The following is a 24,286-nucleotide window of genomic DNA, read 5'->3' as shown; positions in this document are numbered from 1 at the left end:
GAGAAATCTAGGGCATAGCAACAAATGATTTCTCTGAGAGATAACTGCTTGTGAATGCTTTTTACTATTAGATTAGATTCTTCTCTTTTGATTATTATTGTGTTCTTCTTTCATCAAACAGTTACCAATGCATAAACAATAAAGAGACAAGAGACACAGAATGTAGGCTATCTACCAAGGCCAAAACCTCTCCTGCTTGAGAGGAAAACCCGCACAAAATTCTTCTTATAGAGACTTCAATTGACGAATACCAAGACCAAGATCCTTGACCTATTTGCCACTCCAAGACCAAGACACAAATTCCCTTTCACTGCTTTTCTTTTGTACCCAAGTCAACACTTGATTCAACTGCTTGTCCTCTCTATACTTCGACTATACTTCAGATTTTCGGTCCTTCTAACCTTTTTCTTGAATTCGGTTGCCCTGAAGGTCTACAATATTTTTGGCCTTTCCTGCAGCAGAAGATCCTTCTCACCTTCGCACGTGTGTCTGCAAACCAGTGCTAAAAACAGACCTGTAGTACCTTCGTTCTCCCTTCCTTCTTCTCGGTGGCTGTGAGGCTCTCTTCTAGATGATTCTTGCACTTCTTTTCTTCAGACTTCAACCGAATTTCAAAGATGAGATGTCCAAAAATTTTGTCTTCTGAAATAGGTCGAGCTGCCTATTTATAGTGGTTGTTGCCTCATAATAAGCCGACTTATCCCAGAGTGAGTCGACGTGTTTGTTTGTCATTTCTTTTGAAGCCAACTTGCTAGGAGATCCTTTGTGCTTGTCTTGGAGGGCTTGTATACTTAATTAATGACTCATACAAAATATAACATGCCCAAGAAGGGTCCTTCATACATGACATAGACTCAATTTGACTTTATGACCAATCCTAAGGACTCACAATGGGAGTCAAATTAAAAATCAAATTCCTTGCTCATGAAACCCATGAGACAAGTATTACAATAATAATTTTATTTTTCTTCCTTTTATCAATTTCATAAAATCACAATTACACATGTCATTATGAAGACCGAACCTAGTTACATGTTTCAACACTGTCCTTCAAATCTCTGAGGCTTCTCAACACATAGTTCTTCCTTGTACTCTTCAATGCTTTCATCTTCTTCATGCTTTATCTTATATAGCCATTTTGAAGTTACAACAGCCTTTCCCAACATCTCATTCTTCATAATCGATTCATATTCATCGGCCATAGTATCCTTCCGAACTTGTTCTTTCACTTCTATTTCATCTAGCTCGGGATTAGCACTAGACTTGATCTTGCTAGAGGGGAATGGTCCCCTCGACTTATTTTCACTTTGGTGCCATAACTCACTTTGATAATTAGTGTCATGGAGCATTGTCAGTAGAGGTCTCCCATTAACTCTATAGAGTCTTTCAACTCTAGATCCCAATGTGAATGCATCCCTCATGCGGGATTTATCAGACCATGTGAGGACTTTACCTTTTATGAAGGCTACTCTCATACCTTTATCTTCCAAAGCATAAATAGATACCAGGTTCTTCTTTAATTTTGGAACAAACTAAACATCATGAAGAAGGATGGATTCACTAGAGTTCAAATGAAATTTGACAGAACGAAAACCTTTCACTGGATAGGTAGAGTTGTCCCCAAGGATAATCTTCAAACCTGTCCCCCTCTCAACCAGATTGGAGAGGACATCCTTATACTTGGAGAGGTGTCTAGAAGCCCCACTATATACCAACCAACTATAATACGAATCAAGAGGAGAAGAACTAGAAAGGGCTGAAATAAGAATATATTCAGCTTGACTAGTAGCTACATTACTTTCATACCTGGAGTTCCTTGACTTCTTTTGAGGACAAGGACTTTCTTCACAATCATCTAGAGAATTGCTTCTCCTTCTATCATCCCTTCTTCTTCTATAATTGCTTCTCCTTTCTTCATCGCTTTTTTTCTTATTATCGCACCTGTTGTTGTTGTAGCTTTTATCGGATCTTGGAGCATCTCTCTTTCTTGGACAATCTTAGGCATAGTGACCACACTTGTGGTAATTATAGCATTCAATATTCCTTAATTTTTTAATATAGTCCATTAATTTAGGAGGAGGCCTTCTTGAACTAGATGGACTTTCTCTTCCTTTTCTTTTCTTAACTTGAGTAGCAAATACAACGGGATCTCCTTCTTCATGCTTTTGAATTCTCCCTCTATCAGTCATCTTGGTCTCCTCTTGAGTACATTTACCAACAAGATCATCAAAAGTCAAGAATACATTATGGTTGTTTACTATAGCAATGAAGGTTTCCCAAACAAGAGGAATACCTTGAGGAGTGATCAATACCAACTCCTTATCACATACTTGCTCACCTACAGTTTGCAATTGATCCCTTATGCGAGATAACCTCATGATATAGGATTGCATAGATTCTCCTTTGTGCATCTTTATTTCTTTGAGTTGATCATTCAAAGAGAGGATTTGATTCAAGTTGTTGACCTCATACATCCCGACCAACTTATCATACATACCCTTAGATGCCTTTTGTTGAAAAATGTAACTAGGTTTGGTCTTCATAATTGTATTTGAGTCATAATGAAATTTATTTATCAAAAGAAAGGAAAATAAATTTTTATTATTATTACTATGACCTATTAAAGCATGGATTTCATGATTGAGTCATCATGTTTTAGGTCAAAGTCCCCATTGAAGACTTCTAGGATTTATACTGAGTCATTAGGGTCATTGTCCATTTAAAGAAACCCTTCTTGGGCTTTTGAATCATGTAAAAAGATTTATTATTGAGTCAAATAAGTCATTTATCGCCTCCACACCAAGTCGGCCTCAAGGAGATCAAGTCGGCCTCAAACAAGGTAATTTGACCTCACCAGAGGCCTATATATTGGAGCAGTTCGAATTTATTTGGAGACCTATCTCACTCAAGTTCGACATCCAAGAAGAAGAGCAAAAAAACTGCGAAGTTGCAGAAGGAGGAGATTCGCTGGAAGAAGGAAGAACGAAGTTTCTAGGTTTGTCTCTCTCTCACTCGTGTAGATTTATTGGGCTAACTGTTGGGTTGGAGTTGTCGTTGGACTAACTGCTGGGTCGAAGTTGTTTCTAGGCTAATTGTTGGGTCGAAGATCTTGTTGGACTAATTGTTGGGTCGAAGTTGTTGCTGGGCTAATTGTTGGGTCGAAGTTGTTGCTAGGCTATTGCTGGGTCGAAGTTCTACTAGATTGAAGTTTTGTTGCTGCTAGGTCGAAGTTATTATTGAAAGAGTTATCATCTACAGAAGGAAGAATGTGCTGACTTGGTGTGGAGGAAGTTTGTGTCTAGGTCAAGAGTCTTGGATCATCTCATGAAATTATTAAGGAAGAGTTTTTGACTCGGTTTTCCCCTAGATTGGGGTTTTTCCCAGGTTGTCCATCTACATCTAGTGTCTGTGATATTTGTGCTATTGTTTTTGTAATTTCTTGATGAGCTAAAGATAAAAGAGGAACATAAGAATATCACAAGTAATTATCAACATAGAGAAAATATTTCTGCCTTTCTAATTTTCTAACACCTTTAAGTTACCAACATAAACAAGCAAATGATCTTGTAAACCATCAATAATAATCTTCTTATCTTTGAGATCACCTTTCTTGTACCTAGATTTTATAGCAGCAGAAGCATTCGTTGGATTCTCAGGTACCTTTCCTTGCACATATTCCAAAACATCGTTATCATCAAGTATAACTTCCAACCTGATCTTCCAAGCAGCAAAGTTAGATAAGTTACCCAACATCTCATTTTTTTTGAAGAGGTAGACATCTTGACCAAACCCTAATAGGATTCTTCAACTTCTTCCAAGAGTGATTGCTCTTTATTCTTGTCTCCTTGGGAATTTCTTCACCTTATCTCTGATACCATGTTAATTTTACCATTGTTACAATCACTTTAGCTCAATTCTCATCTTTAGTTAGCAATCTTTCAAAACAATTTAATCTTCCAATGATCAATAGCAATTGTAGATAGAACAATGAATACAATGGAAAATAAGAGGCAATAATAGACACCAGGTTTGGTCAAAGACTAGGGAAAAGCCCCACGAGGGGGGGAACCCTTTCAAATTCTTCTTATTAGATTGTCATAAAATGTTCAACAAAGAGAGAGCACAACGATCCAATTCTTCAATAACAAAACTATCTAGCAAAACCAACCAAACAATATCCAAGAGATGAGCCCAGCAATTATACTGATCAGAGTAAAATTCAATCCTGTGGTCAACTGTTCAGAACTGCGATCAATTGTCACCAGAAACCCTAGGTCTCAGCCACACAGAGCAAGAGATCATGTGTGCGGTTGAAGTATTTCGGCCACACAAAGCTAGAGATCATGTGTGCGGATGAAGTGTTCCGTCCACATGGAGAGGCTTGTATGCATGTGACTACAACCGAAAATTTCCTGTGACAACCCTGCAACTGCAAACCAAAACCCTAATCTGCACGTGTGAGCTTCATACCCTACAATTTCGAACATGTACGAACCAATATCTGCGAACCACTTCAAACATGTGTGAGCCAAACCAAAGAAGAGAGGAGAAGAATATGCTTGATGAATATCTCCAAATGAGGGTCACTTGACTTGTATTTATAGCCATCCAAGGGTGTCTAATTTCCTTTTAGGGTCAACCAGTCCTTTTGTGCACGTGTGGGTTTCCATAGTAAAATTATATTTTTCCTTAACGAAATTAAATTCTTCCAAGGGCTAGGAGGGTCTTTCTTGATGAGGAAGGTTGTCCCATGGAGGGGATTTTTCCCTGAATGCCAAATTAACACCAGGAAGGGTCACATCTGTCATTCCAAGCTGCTCTCTGAATACCAAGAACTTCCCTTTCGGTAAAGGCTTAGTAAGTATGTCAGCTATCTGATCATCTGTAGAAATATGATGGAATCTCACTGTTCCTCTTTACACGATATCCTAGACATAGTGATATCTAATCTCAATGTGCTTGGACTTGTCATGGAACACAAGATTTTTTAAAAGTCGAATCTCACTCTTATTGTCACAATATATTACTGTCGTATCTGGTACATGCTCAAACAACTCGCCAAATAGCTTCCTCAACCATATTGCCTCACATATAGCCATGCTAGCAGCAATGTACTCAGCTTCAGTTGTGCTAAGGGCTACAAACTTTTGTTTTTTGCTCATCCAAGATATCATGGTAGATCTCATTGCTAAAGCAACATCCAGATGTTCTCTTTCTGTCAGCGGAGTTACCAGCCCAATCAACATCAGAGTATCCATGTAGTCTCACATCTTTGATAGTATATCTCAATCCAAGGTTGATGGTCCCATGCAGGCATCATCATTGCTACTCGCAACACTTGCCCAACTCTTGCCGCTCATAATCGCAGCAATCCCTGTATGGTGAACTACGCCCTTCTCGGAACTGTCGTTGTCACTGCTTTCAGAACCCTGCTTCTTCTTATCCTGTAACATCTTCCACTCTCTCCATGATTCCTTCTTGGCAGTTGTAGGAGCACCCTTGATCCCCACTGACCATGCGCTCCTCTTGGGTTGCAAATTCTCCCTCTGAATCTGCAAGCTCCCTCTCGAACTCGACTCCGTCTAAGTCTTTGGAACCTAGACCTTCTTCTCGGGAAGGTGTACCTTCTTCTCAGGAACCTGTACCTGCTCCTCTGAAGCCTGCATCTGCGCCTGCCCCTGCTCCTGCTTCTCTGGAACCTGGACCTACTCCACCTACTTCTTTCCATGCTCCATAGGCTTGCCCGTCAGACTTAAGAGTCTCCGGGCCTAAGTCTTGCCTTCCCATCTTCGAACAACACCTCAAACCCTTTCCTCTCGATCATCGAGATAGAAATCACGCTATATCTGAGTCCTAGTACAAACAGTGTATCTTGTACCCGCATCACACATCCTGTCTCCATCCTGAATGGCACAACACCCAATCCTCGGATCTCCAACTGATTCTTGTCACCCAACACCATGTGCAACTTTGAGTCTCATTCAGTTAGAGTCTCAAAAACCTCATGTGACCCTGTCATATGCTTTGTCACACCACTGTCCACGTACCATCCATCCTCATTGCCAGTACCCTGCGAGAAATGAGAAATCATAGCAAAGTCCTCCTCTTCCAATCTCTTGGTGAGATCATCTATCTCAATTGAAGTGGCAACACTGACAGCCTACTTCCCTTTCCTTTTCTCATCATCTCCCTTCTCCTTCAGCAGACATCTCGACCAATAATGACCCATCTTGCCACAGTTGAAACACTTGACTTTGCTCAAGTCCTTCTTTTGCTTACCCTTCATTTGTGCTGCAAGTGCCACGTCATCATCAAAAGACTTCTTTGGAAGAAAATCCTCATCTCGCAACTCATCTTGAATGAAGTCATCCTATAGCATATCCCAGTTTGGCAGCTTCTCCTTGGCAACAATCCCTTTGATGAAGGGTTTACATTCCTTGATGAACCCTTTCAAATCCTTACCATATCTCCATCTGAGATAGTCACACTGATGGCAACAAGCTCATCCTTGACGTGAGACAATATCGTCAGATACGAGGTCACGCTTTCACCCTTTATCATCTTCGTGGACTTCAACTTATCCTCCAATACCAGTACCTGGTTCTCGTTCTTATTCTGGAACAAATTTTGAAGAGCCATCCACATCTCATGTGCATTGTTCTTCCCGGACAAATGAGGTATTAGGGCATCCTTCACACCATCTAGGATGATCAATCTCGCCCTCGCATCCAAATCATCCCATATTTCCAACTCCTTAGGGTCGGTTGGCTTCTTGATCTCTTTCTCGGCAAAATCCCAGATCCTGTTGACCTGCAAGACCAACTTGATCCTTTCCTTCCAAGGAGTATAGTTGGACAACCCTTCCAACCTGTCCTCATATCAGAGACCTGCCTGCAACTTCGACATTGTAGTGAACCCTTCACTCACAATGTGACCAACTCCCTCTCACACTGTACTTCGTTGTGCACAACTCTGATTTACTTACTTCCAAAGTAGCTCAAACACGCTCTGATACCATGTTGAATTTCCACGACCTTGGGTCTAGGTTAGAGTCTTAAAATCACTGACGCTAACAAACCAAGAATCTCAACCATAAACTATTTTTCACAACAGAAATATAAAGCAGTAAATCACATATGCAAAAATATACACTTTTTAACAAAATTGTACAATCACCAATCTTCATTATATTAAACCAAATCTGAATAATACAACAGTCTATGGTACACAAGATACAATGACAAACGTCATTGTAGCTTCTATGTTGTATCTTCTCCTGCCAGTCCTTTGCTTCAGTACTGCTCACTAGCTGCCCCTTAGTCCTTCAAAGGACAACACATCGAGACTCCAGGAGGGCTGCCTCCTAACACTATTGCATGTCGCTTCTGCTGCATGTACACAGGGTCATAAATCTGTTCTCTGAGTAGGCCTAATTACCAAGCTCCAATCTGCCTTCTAGTAGCCTCTTTCGTCCATCAAAGAGCTACTCATAAGGCTGCAAACTTCACCCAATCACGCACCAAACAACGTCCTTCTTGTATGCTGCTCTAGGGCTACTTTGGGTAGCCAACACACTGCCCTCCAATCAGATCAATGGCACCCAATCCAATCACTGTGGAATCTGCACCGATGAAGGCTTATGGTCGCTCAAACAAGCCTCCAAATTGGCTCTCACAGGCTGCAAGTCAATTTGATCCAAACCGGTCACCTCTTGACCAATGATCCTCCACAAAACACTGCTGTAAATTATCTTTGACTTCGCTGTTTGTGACAATCCTGGTTAGGGCACATGTTGCAGCCCTAACTCCACCTAACAGTCATCAAACAAGCCCCTTAAGGGCTGCAGCCCACCTTGGAAAGCTTCCTCCCATACCACGTTGCCTTCTTAGGGCACTGTCCACCTTTGACAGCCCTCACGCAGTCCCTAGCTGTGTGCTATGGCCTGTGGCCTAGCACAACAGCTGTCCTGTCGCCTCGGCCTCCAAGAATGGTGCCCAAATAGTCCTCCAACAGCAGTGTTTTGCTCCTCCTGCACTCGGCCTAGCTTCCTGCCTCTTCTGCACTTGAGAACAGCACCTCGGATCCTGTCTTGGCCCTTAAAATAGTCACCCAAACCCTCGCTGTCCTGTACCTTTCTGTGCTGTGGTTAGACCAGAGCTATCTCTCTCCACCAGGTCCTTCTTGGAGGAAATGTTGCACAATTGGATGCTAAAACAACATGTCACCACCCTTTATTTATAGCCAATAAAGGGGCTCCAACGAATTGATGAAGAGACACATCTATTGGAGGAAATTTACTTCAAGCCTACATGACTTGAAAATCAATATTACTTGTCAAATTCAAAAATTCATTTCTCCACTTCTACAACTTGGAATTCGGTGATTCTCGAAGCGTTGGATTCTCCTTTCCACTCTCTATCGTCTCATGCCATCACATGTAGAAATGTGTTTCTGGAAATGCCCCAAACATGATTGGGTGCAAAACCCCATCCTTGGGTTCCAAGCCCACAAGTGACCCTTGTGGCGCTTTGCCCTCCAAACCCTGATCCCTAGGGCTTGGAGTACCTCCCAAGCTACACAAATCAACATGCACTACAGATCAATACTAGTGTATTTGCATCATTTACAGAGGGGGTCATTTATTTGAGTTCACATGGATCAACTCCCAACATTATAAGCACAAATTCACAATTTATACGTAATTTGATGATATAATACATTTCAAGGGTCAAAAACGGGGTATTACATTTGCCTATGGGCATATGGCCACATCATGCCCTTCAAAGAAAAACTAGAAGCAAAGCTCTCAAAAACCTACATGATGAGCTGTAGATGAGAGCCGGCATTTGATTAATGCAGCATGTAAGGAGCCATCTCTGAAATAATGGGAAGATGTTCCTGATAATAAATGTAATCTGCCCAAGGATATTGAAGAGGAAGCCTTATAAGTTATGCATCATCATTTTAGATAAAGAGGAAGCCCGTCAGCACCCCATCTATCTACTCTGTGCAAAAGAAATGGCAGCTGGGAAAAAAACATGGTAAAATTTTTCCATTTACATAACTTTTGTCAGGGATTTATTGATCAATGTTTATATTTATTGGAATTCTATCAATATTTTCCTCATTTGAGAAGAAATAAACAACATTAAAAAGCCTTTAACAGTGGCAGTGACCTACTTCAATCTTTCAAACACAATCGCTTAAGCATGGAGGACAAAGCAAGGTGGAGATCATATCTGGTCATCTTTCAGGAACATAAAATAACATTTTCGAAGTTTATAACCACATAAAATAGGATAAATATACAATCAAAAAGTTCACATGTTATTTTGGCTGGTACAAAAAAGCATGTCATAATATTCATGCATACTAGTGCTGCAGTCAGGTTTTCATGTTCTCGAATCAATGAAATAGAAATAGACAAAAGCAAGTTAGTGTCACATACACTAATGATTCCTCGTGCAAGGCGAAACTTTAGTATGTCCAACAAGACATCCTCTGAAAATTCTGGATGGCACTGAATACCAAGTACAGTGTTTCCAACTGCAAATATTTCAATATCTGTTTTCGCAGAACAACCCAAAACAATGCCATTTGGAGGAACACAAGAAACCTGTAAGCAAGGAAAGATAGTTAAACCCATTTATAATTTCATTCAACCATTTACATTAAGTGTAAATGTTACATTAAAACATTTTGAACACTCACATCTTTAAATATCACTATGTTTCACAGAAAAGAAAAGAAAAATAAACTTTTGAAATTGAGGGAAGCATGGAAACTTGGGCTACCATCAGGTTGCCCTTCACAATGTGGATTCATCCATGTAATGAAGGTCTATGTCTTCTTGTGCCTTTAAATGTTGTTTCCATATAATTGAATCCACACCACAACTCAAATCTTATTAACTTAGTACAATCTCACATTATGAAAGCTAACAAAAAGTCACACTATAGCTCTCGTCTTACTATTTTTTTGTCTGTGAACCCTAAGATGCAACTTCCATCATTCTTGGGGGTGTGCCACTGAAAGCTGCAATACTTTTGTTGGATTATGAAATGGTCACAATTTATCATGTCATTCAGAGAAATTTCAATTTAAGGAATAAAATCAGCATAGATTGTCCATATCAAAATGTTTGATGGAGGAGACAAGGGAGAGTTGGGGTTTGATTTAATGGCGTTAATATATCAATCTATTGGCTGTGAATAGCATGTTTTTCTTCTCTTTGACGTAGCAATCTTGTTTGACCAACAACCCTCTTTCATAAGGCGAGGCTCATACCAAAATACAACAACAAGGAGGCTCTAAATGGCCTCTAGAATCCAAGAAAATCACACCATAACAATGAAATACATATCATCAAAATCATTGCCTATATTTGGATCCTCACCATCAGTATCACCCTCTGAACATTAATATAAGATAGAAAAAGCTTAACATGACTACTTAGTGTTTTTGATCAAGCGAAGGGTACATTTTGGCAAGGGTCATGACAAAGGACCTCAATAATCAGTGGCACCAACATCAAGGTACATAGAGGACTTGGTGCTTGTTACTGCCAAATTGAACATTAGAATGGTGAAAGCTCGAATTCACACCATATGTCAATATGTCAAAAGTGGAACCTCAATATGTCACCCATTGTCACCTCAGCACCCTACCTTTGCCTCTTTAAATCAACTCTCCTGCAGCTTCAAGGGGGGCTCCCATAAAAATCACTAGGGCATAAGCAATAAGGAGCAAGATGATATCACAAGTAACCCTAGTGATCAAGTTGGGTTTGAGAGAAAAAGGAAATATTGGTGATGGAGGGATGAGAAGATCAATGCCAATATTCAAGGGTGTTGGAGTTAAGGGAATATTAATTATGAGAGGATATCATGAAGAATGACCCTCTATAGGTCGGTTACCTATAATAATGAATTGGCAAGGGGGAGGGGGGGTGCAGAAAACTAGTATCTAAAGATGGGTAATCTCTCAACCAATTAGGGTAAATTACAAAATCAAAAACCTACTAGAAATGATTCTTCAATAGGATTGCCATCCGCCCAAGGATTGACTATGGCATATAACAAACCAATTGTTTACTAAGGGAACCTCCTTGAGGGTTTGCCTAGCAAAGAGGCTCAATGATTACTTCACAACAAGAAAGGAAAAGATGAGGTCTAGCACCTTGATCTCTCCTTCCATGTAACTTATTGTGCCTCGATGGATTGATCACAATAAGCCTTGTGGTGATCTTGAATCACTTATAAATTTAAACCCTTTAAAATACTGCAAACAAAACCAAGAAAGAAAATCCTTAAGTCGAAACAATACATCACATAATAAACTCAAAGCCCCAGTAAACTCCAAGAAATATTTTCATTAAGTCACAAAGAGAAGAATGCTTCTAGTATCCAACCATGAATTACAAATGAGGAAGTCCTTCCTTTATATAGAGGAGGTAAGGAACTTCCTTTACATTAAAATAATATTATTTGGGGAATTTCCTTAGATCTAGCAAGGAAATTCTAGATCTAGTCTACTTCTAGAAACTAAAATTAATAAAATAAAGTGGTCAAAGCCACATGTACAATGAGAAATAATAGATCCCCTCAAATTGTGGATCAATCCATTCAACAAAGGAACAAAAATTCCATAAATTATTATTTCTTGAAAATAATGACCAATGTTCCCTTGATTCATGCTTGAAACAATTGTTAAACCTTGAAGGATGTGTTGATGTCCCATGAAACGGTCCAACTTGCCCATATTTGACTTGATATAAGCAAACAACAGCCCAACGATTAGCTTAGGTGGCTCCAAATAGTTTGATCCTTCTTTGATTCCCACATGTGAGTTGTAGTAGCATCGGATGTGCTCTAAGCCTCAAAATTTGCAGGGAGGCTAGGACACATGTATTCCAGAATAGCTAGAAATTGTTTTGGGAAATTCCACCCAGAGACAGTTTTAGTAAAATAATTAATTATTTTTAATGGATGCCTAAGTCTAAACTTAGGAGATTTAAATTATTAAAGGGTATTAATAAAATTGGGTGTGGATCTTCTAGAAAAAGACAGAGATCGAGTCAATATGATCTGAGCCATCGATTAGAATTTAATCTGGGTCATTGATTATTCAACAAGAATATTATAAGAAGGACTTTGATGGGCATTTGAAAAACACAACAGGCAAATACTCAGTTGCCCAAATAGATCGATTTTCTCACTAGCTGAAGTTCAGCAAGAGGAAATCGAATCAGAGGGTGAGTTCCAGGTGAGAGAGAGAGGGTATCAACAATATTCGAGAGTGCAGGAAACAACAGGAAGAGGCAGCACAAATCACCCACGCAGAGGCAGTGATGCACAGAGGGTGACACAGTGTGGTTAGCGTGAGGGCATCAATCCTCTCAGGTGTCAAAAATTCACTGTGGAGTGAAGAAATTTGTTTGTAAAATCTCTCTCAGTGATTCTTCTACTATTTTGCTATCCATAGATTGTACATGAGATTTTGTTGAAGAATAATAAAAGAAACCCTCATCTGTTGCACCGGTTTTCCCACATTGGGTTTTTCCGGGGACAATTGTCCAAAAATAACTATGTTAATGTGTTATTGTTGTGCTAGTATTTTCCTTACATTTATTTTCCATGATAATTAATTTCTAAAGACTGCAATGTATGTATTTCGATATTTGTCGTAGACAACTGCAAATAATTTGTTTTAGTAAATTAACAAATAGAAGAAATATTATCAGTTGTTGCAGTAGGATTTGGGATTCCTAGATTTTCACATGGTATCAGAGCATAGACAAGAGGAAGGAGAGATCTAGTGTAGAAGAAAAGGGAGCAGCGTAGCACCACGTAAGCAGTTGCTCAAAAGCATTGCACAATCCTTGGGCCAGGCAGGTAAGATTTTGAGGGAAAGTTAATTCTCTGAGTGAGTTGGCAAAGAATCAATCTCCAAATCGAAGAGTTGTCATAGGCAGAGGGAGCCACTGTGGTTCTTTTGCAAAGAAGATCTCCAGCTAAAACGCAGTGTCTTGCAGTAGTAACTACAACGTTGAGAAGGAGAATAGCACAGAACAACATGGATAGTCAAGATGTATTATCTTCTAGATTGGAAGAAGAATTCACATGTTTTTCAAGTTTAGCATCAGCAGGTGTTTGGTATATTGATAGTGGGGCTTCAGCTCACATGACTGGAGTACGAGAGTACTTCTCTAGCTATCAAGAAGAGTAGATGGACTTCTAGATCACTATGGGAAACAGAACGAAGTGTACTCTAGTAGGGAGAGGCACCATAGTGTTTTAGACGGAAGCAGGAACCAACATAAAAGCCACTAATGTGTTGCATGTGCCAGGGTTAGGAATGAATATGATTTCAGTGTCCCAATTACAGGACAAGGGGTACAATGTATACTTCATTAGAAGGAAGGTGTATGTCAAACATCCTAGCTAGAAGAAGAAGAGACAAATTGGAGCTCGAAGCAACAGATTGTATAGATTGCAACTTGAATCTCCAATGGCACTAATAGGCAGTAATCATAATGGTGAAAAGGAACTGAATGAACTATGGCACAGGCAAATGGGACACTTACACCATGGAGCATTGAGGATGCTCAGAGAGACTGTTACAAGAGTTCCAGTCCTCAGTACTGAGCATGATGATGTATGCAGAGGATGCGTACTAGGGAAATACGCTAAGGCAGTTTTTCCCAGAAGTGACAACAAAGCAAGAGGCGTGTTGGGATTGATACACTCAGATATTTGTGGCCCGATGTCCATGAAAGCTCTTAGCGGTGGCAAGTACTTTGTCACCTTTATTGATGATCACTCTAGAAAAACCTGGATCTATTTCTTAAATACCAAGGATGAGGTCTTTGATCAGTTTAGAGAGTTTAAGGCTCTCGTAGAAAACATGACAGGGAAAAAGATAAAGGTATTGTGTTCAGATAATGGTGGAGAATATACAGATAAAAACTTCACAGATTTCTGCGCAAAGGAGGGCATCAAAAGAGAGTGGACAACTCCATACAATCCACAACAGAATGGAGTAGCAGAGCGGAAGAATAGAACAATTGTCGAGGCAATAAAGGCTATGTTATATGACCAAGAATTGCCTAGATTCTTATGGGCAGAGGCATGCAACACAACGGTATATATCCAGAATAGAACTCCTCACAGAGCATTGGGAAGAAAACGCCCAAAGCAGTCTTCACAGGGAAAAAGTCGGAGGTGATTCATTTCAAGATATTCGGAAGTGTGGCATATTGTTACATTCCAGACAAGAAGCGTAGTAAGTTGGATCAGACTGTAGAAAAGGGGTACCTCGTAGGGTATAGCGAGACCTCAAAAGCATACAAAATCTACATTCCAAGCAGCAGGAAAATTGTAGTAAGATGAGATGCAAAGTTCATGGAAGATAGAGCTTTCAGAAAATCTCGAGAGATGCCAGCAGAAGATCAGTCAGCAGATGTTCCATTAGTCCAACAGCAACAGGGGCAGCAAGAAGGACAAGAAAGAGGACAGATATCAGGATTGAGTATCATAACTAGCACCGGTATTTCGTCAGGAGTAGGAGATCCAAGTAGTTCTCAGCAGATGGAATAGCAAGAATAGGAGGAGGATTTGATTGGGCCTCCCACTACCAGTGGTAGAACCAACAAGGAAGTATGACAGACGCTGAGGATGCAAAGGAGTTTGTCGAAGCTCCTAGAACCGACAAGAGGTAGCGTAGACAGCCTGACAGGTACCAAGCCTTGGTAGCACAGGTTGAAGAACCCTCCAGTTTTCAGGAAGCCGTACAACACCAAGTTTGGGTGGATTCCATGGTAGAAGAGTATAGTTCTATCATGACGAATGATGTCTGGGAAGTGGTACCTAAAACAGAGGATAGATCAGTTGTAGGATCAAGGTGGATCTATAAGATCAAGTACGCTGCAGATGGCAGTATATAGAAGTATAAGGATAGGTTTGTGGCAAAGGGTACACACAAAAGGAAGAAATAGACTATGAGGAGACATTCACCCCAATAGCTAGATATACCTCTATCTAATCCGTTATATCCCTAGCAACTCAAATGGGATGGGAGATTCACTAGATGGATGTCAAGACAACTTTCTTGAACAGGGTGATAGAAGAAGAGGTGTATATAGAACAACCCGAAGGCTTCGAGGCTCATGAAAAGAGAACTCATGTATGCAGGTTAAAGAAAGCCCTACATGGACTCAAATAAGGCACCCAAAGCATGGTATGGTCGGATTGATAGTTACTTGCAGCAGTTGGGATTCATCAAGAGTGATATTGATCCCAATCTATACTATCTAATGGTGGAGAATAAGCCACTTATTCTGGTATTATATGTAGATGACTTATTTCTAACAAGGTCATTCGGCCTCATAAAGAACTGCAAGAAGAATCTTGAAGCCAAATTCTACATGAAGGGTATAGGATTGATGCATTACTTTCTAGGGTTGGAAATTTGGCAAAAGAATGGGGAGATGGGCAAGGAAGATATGCTACAAAGATTCTGAAGAGATCCATAATGCAGGATTGTCGGCACATGGCTACGTCTATGATCATCAACTGGAAGAAAATAGATGCATCAGGAGACAAGGAAGTGGACCCCACCTTGTACAAACAGCTCATTGGGTTGCTCATGTAGCTGGTCAACACTAGGCCAGACATTTGTTTTGCTATCAACACCCTAAGTCATTTCATGGTGTTGATTTCTGGTAGCATCGGATGTGCTCTTAGCCTCAAAATTTGCAAGGAGGCTAGGACACATGTATTCCAGAATACACAGAAATCGTTTTCGGAAATTCCACCCAAAGACAGTTTTATTAAAATAATTAATTATTTTTAATGGGTGCCTAAGTCTAAACTTAGGAAATTAAAATAATTAAAGGGTATAAATTAAGATGGGGTTGAAACTTCTAGAAGAAGACGAGGATCAAGCCAAACTGATCTAAGCCATTGATTAGAATCTAATCTAGGCCATTGATTGACCAACGAGAGGATTATAACAAGAGGATTGATGGGCATTTTGGAAGACACATCGAGTGAGAGATCAGAGATCGAATTTCTCAAGAGCACAGCACAGTAGTTGCCAGAGTGAGATCAAGGTGATTTCTTGCAGTGAGGAGTAGGGATAGTTTCTGGAGGAAGATTTCCTAATCCGGGGATACATTGCAGAGGAGGCAAAGAGAGATCCAGAAAAGGCAGCGCAAGGACCACGCTAGGAAGCATAGAGCCACATTGAGGCAGCGTAGAGCCTTAGAGGAGATTTGAAATTCGCTAGAGAATCGAGCTCTAGAGCCAGAAACTGGGGTGTGAGACCGGAAGGGCAGAAAGTCGAAGTTCTAGAGGAAAAATGATTAGAGACTTAATCTCGGTCGTTAAAGACTCAACAGGAAAAGTATAAAATGGAGGCTTGGGGTTCATTTGGAAACACACACACAGAGATTGAGGAAATCAATTTTCTGAGGTGAGAAGTTCTCAGCAGGGAAAACGATTGGGGATATCTTGCAGCTGAGGGGCAATGGGAATTCGAGAGGACTTTCTGGAGAATATTGACAGAGAGGCAGAGAGAGCTTGCAGAGAGGCAGCGCAGTAGCCAGGAGAGCTGACACAGAAAAGTTTCCTGTCACGCAGAATCCAGAAATACCAAAACAGTCGAAACTATCAGGAACTGTCGAAACAGCCAAAACTATCGGGAACTGCCGGAACTGTCGGGAACTTAAAAGTTGCCTGTCACACAGAATCCAGAACTGCTGAAACTGTCGGAACTGCCGGAACTGCAGGGAACTGCTGTAAAAGTCGGCAGAGCTGACACAGAGGGCAGAGAAGGTGACACAGGGCTGACGCAAAACCAACACAGAAATAGTCAGGGTTAGGCAGTCTTGTGCCAGATTAGACGGAATTCTACCGGGTGAAGTGAGGTAAAACTCACTTAGATTTTCCGCTAGTATTCTCGGGAAAGGATTGCTAGATGAGCATCCTAGATATGTGTTTAGATATTTCTCCTGCATAATAATAAACCCTCAGAGCTGCTGCACCGGTTTTCCTAGATTGGGTTTTTCCAGTGACTATTGTGTCCAAAAATAAGTGTGTCCTATGTACCTTGTTCTTTTCTCTGTTTTCTATTTCATGAGATCAAATATTTAATTAGTGTAGGCTGCAGAAGTAATTTTCTTTAGTATTCAGAAGAATAACTCAATGAACGTATATTGAAAATCAAGTAGGTGAAGTAGATTTAGATTTGCTGCAGTAGGGGTTCTTTCAGACTATAGGAATTTTCACATGGTATGAGAGCATTGATTTTGAAACAAGAAGAGAAGATCCAGTGCTGAGCAGTGAGGTCAAAAGCTGCACTTGGCAGCAATTCGAATCCCCTTGAAGGGATTGCACAGTCCTTGCCGGGAAGCAGATCCGAGGAAATCTCTCTCTGAGTGAGATGACAAAGAGGTACGATTTCCAGTTCGTGAATTTGCAGAGGCAGAGGGAGTGACACAGAGCCTCAGTGTAGTGCTTGAAGGGCGCAGTTTCTGCCGGGGCAGAAATCTGTTGGAAAAGAACAAAGACACGTAGAAGGGGAATTCTCTCCTCAGAGAACTTTCCGTCAGAAAGTTCGAATTTCTCACTTGTTGAGCAACTGAGCAGTGCTAAACAATGACTAGAGAAGTTAGTTCGACAGTTGGGTAAGATGGCATCGCATGGAATCAGAGATCAGGATAGGTTGGAAGGAGCTTTCAACTATGTCATATGGAAGACCATAATCATCGTTGTTCTAGAGGAACATGATCTCGAGACCTACATCAATAGTGTTGTAGTTGTTCCTACTGACAACGATCAAAAGAAGAAATACAAGGTCGAGCAGGGGAAGGCAAAGAGGCTCATTCTCGATGGAGTTCGAGATCATGTGGTCTCACACTTGTAGGGAAAGGATACAACCCAGGAGATGTGGGAAGCCTTGTCTTCTTTGTATGAAGGCTCTTCCGAACAGTGGAATATGTATTTAGAGCAGAAGTTGCAGCAGACTTTGATGTAGAAAGGAGAAGGGGTGAACCTCTATCTTCAACATCTTCAGGACACTAGAGACCAGCTTGCTGCAGAGGGGTCCACTCCTCAACCAACTGCGATGGTGAGGATAGACCTGAATGGAACCTTGGATGAATGGCAAGTTTTCATTCAAAGCATATTGGGCAGAGAAACACTACCTTCATGGGAGGAGATGTGGGTGGCTCTTCAATAGGAGGAATTAAGGAGGGACCTAGTGAAGGTCAACCTCAGTGGCAGCAGTGGGAGTGGCAAAAGACGAAGGAGGAGGAGGAGAACGCAACTATAGCATTGAAGGGACAACGGAAGCCGAAGCGAAAGGACATTTTGAAGGTGAAATGTTTCAGTTGTGGCGAATTAGGGCATTATGCATCCCAGTGTCCTTTGAAGAAAAAGGACAAGGATGAAAAACATGATCCTAAGCATAGTTGCGGGGGAGCGCCCCCCCCCCCCCCCCTCGCACTCGCTCCCAATCCGCGCTCCGAGCGGGAGCGACTCGGGAGCGGGTCGGGAGCGCGCTCCCGGAATCGCTCTCGAAAAGGGAGCGATTTTGGGAGCGCACTCCCTAAAAAAAATTTCGCTCCCTGCCTTTTCGGGAGTGTTTTGCCTTTTTTGCATTTTTTTTTTTGTAGTAATGTTCGAAATGCAATTTTTTTTGAAAGAAACAAATAGTTTTTGAGTGGGGCAGCTTAATGATCAAGTCTAGGCCCTAGTATTGATATGATATTCATGGTAATGTTAAATTCTTAAAGTAAAAGTGACATTTTCTTTAATTTTCATTTTCATCCTTTTACTTAAATTTTTAACATTACCATGAAATGACTCAGGATGTTTGAGAGTGGTTTCGTCCTCATTGGATTTCATATGGAGAAAGTAGAATTTTAGATTTCATTCAAAATCCAGCAGACTTATCAGTTTTTCAGGATTTCAGGGTTAGGGGATTGCAATGTTTCCATTGAATTTTGTCATGTATTAGGGTATGGATCTCGTATTTAATCAAGAGTACCAATCCCTCTATGTACCTTGATGTTAGTGACATTGGTTGTCGAACTCCTCTATCATGACCCTTCTAAAAATGTACGCATCACTCAAACAAAATCTTGACTTGACATGCTATGCTTTTTCTATCTTCTGTTAATGCTTAGAGGGTGATATTAATGACAAAGATCCCCATACAAATACAAAGGTAATGACAAAGATACCTCTGGATATTAATGCTTGGAGGGTGATATTAATGACAAAGATCCTGATTTTGCAACAAGACTAAAAAATTAGACATTTCTCGTGGTGGCAAGAGGCCCAAGCATAAGAAATAGATAATAGATTTACTTCTCTTTTCTAGTTTCTAGTAGCTTTTATAACTATTGACTCTTTCATATTTATTATGATATTTTTTTAAACAATATATGACAATTTAAGTTTGAAGTTGGCAATTATAACTCATTAGTAATGAATTATGAATATGATGCTTCATGAAAGTTGAAAGTTGTTTCATTTCATTTCATTTTATAACATTTCATTTCATGTTAGATATTATTTGTTGTAATGGTTACACTTAGCTTACAAGTACAACTTTGGTGATCAATGATGATAAATGTTATATATTGAATTTTGAAAGCTTGAAACTTTAAGATTGATGAATCATGAGACTCAATATGTTGTATGTTACTATGTTACTAACTTGCAGACGTGGTTGATGAAGATTATAACTTCTAGATGATTGTTGTTATATGGTTCAATCTATGCTTTTTTATGTTTTTTATATCTAATTCATCATTCTACATGTTTTTGTTGACATATATGTATCAAAAATTAAAAAATATAAAAAATATATATATTTTTAAAAAATTGCTCCGGGATTCGCTCCCAAACCGGGAGCTTCTGAAAATGGTCGCTCCCGCTCCCCGCTCCCGCTCCCAAGTAACATGGATCCTAAGGTTGCTTCAGCAAGGATTGACAAGGATGAGTATGCCATGACTGCCCATGCATCTCCAGGAGGGAGATGGGGCGATATTGAGCTATAGTTGGGAGGACTACATGTGTGCAGGATCCTTGAGGAGTCCGCCTCTTAGATCAATTCCTTGCTACGGGAGCCCAAGATTCAGCAATAACGAGATGGACTTAGTGTCAGATGATGCAGTGGAGTGTTTCGAGGATAGATGCAGTAGTTGGGGACCAGAGACTGATTAGCGCAGAGCAAGGTAACAGCAGTGCAGTTGGCACAATGAAGAAGTCAGCAGTAGCACAGAAGATTCATAGGGTCAGAATCAACAACAATCAGATACCAACATTCATTGTATTATGTTGAACATAGTTAAGTTCAACTAATTTTGGATGTTTTTCAGCTGCTTCTCTCAGCAACTGAGTTGCAGTACGGATGCAGTGTTAGCAGTGGCAATGCTAGCAGCATAGCAGATGCAGCGTTTGAGAGGGAGATGTAGTATAGATGCAGCATGGTAGTGGCAGTGTCATGGGCAGCAGTACAGTAGCAGCAGCAACACAGTTTTGGTGGTAGCAACAGTGTAGAAAGGAGCTGCTTCAGAAACAGAGCAGCATGCAGGTGGACATTGTTGCTACAACACTTTCCTCGCTAAGAGGGAGTGTTAGTTTTTTGTAGAATCAGAAGTGCTCTAGACTTGAAAATTGGTGGAGAGGCTGAGGCACATGAGTTCTAAAGAACCCAGAAACCGTTTGGTGAAATTCCACTCGGAATGTATTTTATTAAAATAATTAATATTTTTAATGGGGTTCCTAAGTCTAAACTTAGGAAAATTAAAATATTAATGGGTATTAATCAAAATATGGGTCAGAATGATCTAGAAGGCAGATCAAGTCATGTTTTAATTGTAATTGTTGATTAGAGACTTAATCTCGGCCGTTGAAGACTCAACAAGAAAAGTATAAAATGGAGGCTTGGGGTTCATTTGGAAACACACACACAGAGATTGAGGAAATCGATTTTCTGATGGGAGAAGTTATCAAGAGGAAAATCAATTGAGGAGATCTTGCAGCTTAGGGGCAGTGAGAATTCGGGAGAAGGACTTTTCAGAGAATACTGACAGAGAGGCGGACAGAGCTTGCAGAGAAGCAGTGCAGTAGCCGGGAGAGTTGACACAGAAAAGTTGCCTGTCACGCAGAATCCAGAACTTTCGAAATAGCCAAAACTGCCGAGAACTGCTGAAAATGTTGAGAATTGTCGGAACAACCGGGAGAGATGATGCAGAGGCAGAGCAGTAGCCGGAAGCGCTGCTGCAGAAAAGTTTTCTATCACGTAGAATCCAGAACTGTCGGAACTACCGGAACTTCTGGAACAACCGACATAGCTGATGCAAAGTGTAGAGAAGGTGATGCAGGGCTGATGCAGAGCCAATGCAGAAATAGCTTGGGTTAGCCAGTCTTGTGCTGGATCAACCAGAATTAAGCCGGGTGAAGTGAGGTAAAACTCACTCAGATTTTCCGCCAATACTCTCTGTAAAGGATTTCTAGATGAGCATCCTAGATATGTATTCAAATATTTCTCCTGCATAATAATAAACCCTCAGAGCTGTTGCACCAGTTTTCCCGCATTGGGTTTTTCCGAGGACTATTATGTCCAAAAATAAGTGTCCTATGTATCTTGTTCTTTGCTCTGTTTTCTATTTCATGAGGTCAAATATTTAATTAGTGTAGGCTGTAGAAGTAATTTGCTTCAGTATTCAGAAGAATAACGTGATGAATGTATATTAAAAATCAAGTAGGTGAAGTAGATTCATAATCACTGTAATAGGGGTTCCTTCAGAGTGTAGGAATTTTCAAACCCACCCCCGTCCAAGAAGAAATATGGCTGATGATATTAAGCTACCTGTTTTTAAAGGGACTGGAATAGAGGATCCGAAGCAGTTTTGGTTTTTATGTAAAGCAGTATGGACAGCGTGTTGATTTAGGGTAGCATCGGATATGCTCTAGCCACGAAAATTGGTGGAGAGACTAAAGCACATGAGATCTCCAATAACCATATATGGTTTGGGCATAACCTAACCACTTTGGGAGATATTAAAATAATTAATATTTTTAATGAAGTCCCTAAGTCTAAACTTAAGGAAAATAAAATATTAATGTGAATTAATATAGAACTCAGTTAGAATGGTCCAAAAGTCATGGATCAAGCCAGATCTAATCTTAGTCATTGATTAGGGACTTAATCTCGGTTGTTGAATTGTCAACTAGAAAAAGTATAAGAGAAGGCTTAAGGGTCTGTTGGAGAACACACTGAGTTGATCAAGAATTCGATTTTCTAGGGTAGGGCTTGTTGAGGAAATCAAAGGAGTGATCAGAGTTGCAGGTGAGGGGCAGTGAATGCAGTAGTAGAGAGATAGAGATAGTACCAGGAGCATCAGTGCAGAAACCGGGAGAGGGTTGACGCAGAGGTAGCCAGAGGCCACGCAGAGGTAGCCAGGAGCTGCGCAGAGCCTGAGGAGGGCCAGCGTGGGAGACGTAGAGGCTGCAAAGGCTGACGCAGAGTCCAGAGAGGCTGACGCTAGGTAGATGCTGGTCCAGACTGTAAGAACCGAAAATAGATATACAGAAAACAATAAGGAGTTTAAAACAGGTACCTACCTGAACTGCTACAGCTGAAGATGCTTGTGGCTACACTGCTCCAATTACCGAGAGACCGATTCCACCCAACCAGACTGAGCAGAGCCTGGCTGCTCAATCCAGTAAGCTTCTCAACAGAAGCTCACTGTCCCCCGTGCCCAGAACCTCAGAATGCTCAAGCTCTTCCAATGGTCGATTTCCTTCCCTTCCGAATTCCTCCTCCTGGTTTTTCCTCCGTTGTTCAACCCCCTTCTAAAACTCCGTCTACCTCTATATGTAGCTCTCCTTGGCAATCACTGCCCTGTTCACCAGCAATTCCACCATTTTCCATCGTAGTGATAGCTTTCCTTTATGAACGTGAGTCACAATCCTTTATAGGTGTATTCACCTTATGTTAAGGGTTTAGTTTAATTTAAATGTGATGGTCATAAAATTATTTGTTTTTAATATAAAGTTTTATTTATATATATTTTTAATATAAAGTTCTATTTATATTTATTTTAATATAAAGTTCTATTTATATTTATTTTAATATAAAGTTTGATTTATATTTGTTTTAATATAAAGTTTGATTTATATTTGTTTTAATATAAAGTTTAGAACTTTATATTAATTAATTATTTATATTAATACTTAACTTTTATTCTATTTTATTAATATGATTTTTTTATCAATATTCTAGAGCATATAATATATATATATATATAGTCCTCTTGATCTAACCATACATTACGCGATATTGATAAACAAGTAGAACTTCTTTTCCCAGAAGGGTCATGGTATTTAGCACTTATAATCAATTTAGTATAAAATACTAGTGCGGTGTATGCGACACATGCATATGTAGCTATCATATGCATGTACCGTATACCTGCTATTATGCTTGCGTTCTTTGTATTTATAGATGGGTCGTTACATACACTCCCCCTTCAGAAAACTTTGTCCCAAAGTTAGAGTTTTTATCTTATCTGATTACTTATGATAGTAATTAGTACCCCCTTCTTAGGTTTTAAAATTTTTATTTTAATATCAAGAGACTATAAAATTAGAGTTTTAGGTTTATGATTTTAATGGACATGTCTTGCCCTATCCAGGTTCCCAAGCTATTCTAAAATCATCCTATCCTTCCTAATCTCTTCCGCTCCCATCCTATTCGTCCTCTACTGGAGTATGCCATGGCGTCAGTTTTACTAACCTAACCATTCATAAACTCTAAGGTGACAGCGGCGACTATACCGACCTGATTCCCAGTAGGCATCCGGCAGTCATCATCACACCTCTAGGGGAGCGTGATTCGCACAATCCTCCCATGACTCCAGGGTTCGGAGGTTAAACGGTGGGAAACACCTCCACCCCTCCCAGTAGAATTAGGGCTAATACCCTATCATAGAATCACTTTGAGCCTTAATTGTTCCGAGGTTCTGTCATCACGTGGTCATTCCGGTAACTATTTATTATCTGCAATCATATACGTATCCATGCATTCGTAAAATGTGCATCAGCATATTCAAAATAACTCATTTATTATTCACATATGTCACTACAGTATAACATATTTTGCCATATTCCATGCATGTTGTTTGACTTTCATTTAAAATGTATTTATTCCCTGATTTCTACTCCATTGATCATATTGACATGTATAAATAAAACAGATTTATAATATC

The 24,286-nt window shown here is 40.1% G+C and overlaps 1 protein-coding gene across 1 annotated transcript in view; it reads right to left on the bottom strand.

The window, feature by feature from the left end:
* LOC149177446 (gamma-glutamyl peptidase 5-like) overlaps positions 1-24,286 on the bottom strand; it is a 411,652-nt gene that overhangs the window by 31,830 nt on the left and 355,536 nt on the right. Inside the window, exon 3 of the mRNA XM_089423411.1 lies at positions 9,449-9,616. Coding sequence (XP_089279537.1) covers positions 9,449-9,616 — 168 coding nt within the window. The remainder of the gene's footprint in view (positions 1-9,448; positions 9,617-24,286) is intronic.

This window comes from Pinus tabuliformis, chromosome 4_1 (genome assembly GCF_031772625.1).
Source record: "Pinus tabuliformis cultivar Carrire ecotype Pingquan chromosome 4_1, CPIR1, whole genome shotgun sequence".
Classification (NCBI taxonomy): domain Eukaryota; kingdom Viridiplantae; phylum Streptophyta; class Pinopsida; order Pinales; family Pinaceae; genus Pinus; species Pinus tabuliformis.
Note: the sequence above shows the minus strand (reverse complement) of the source record. Positions and strands in the feature narration are given on the sequence as shown.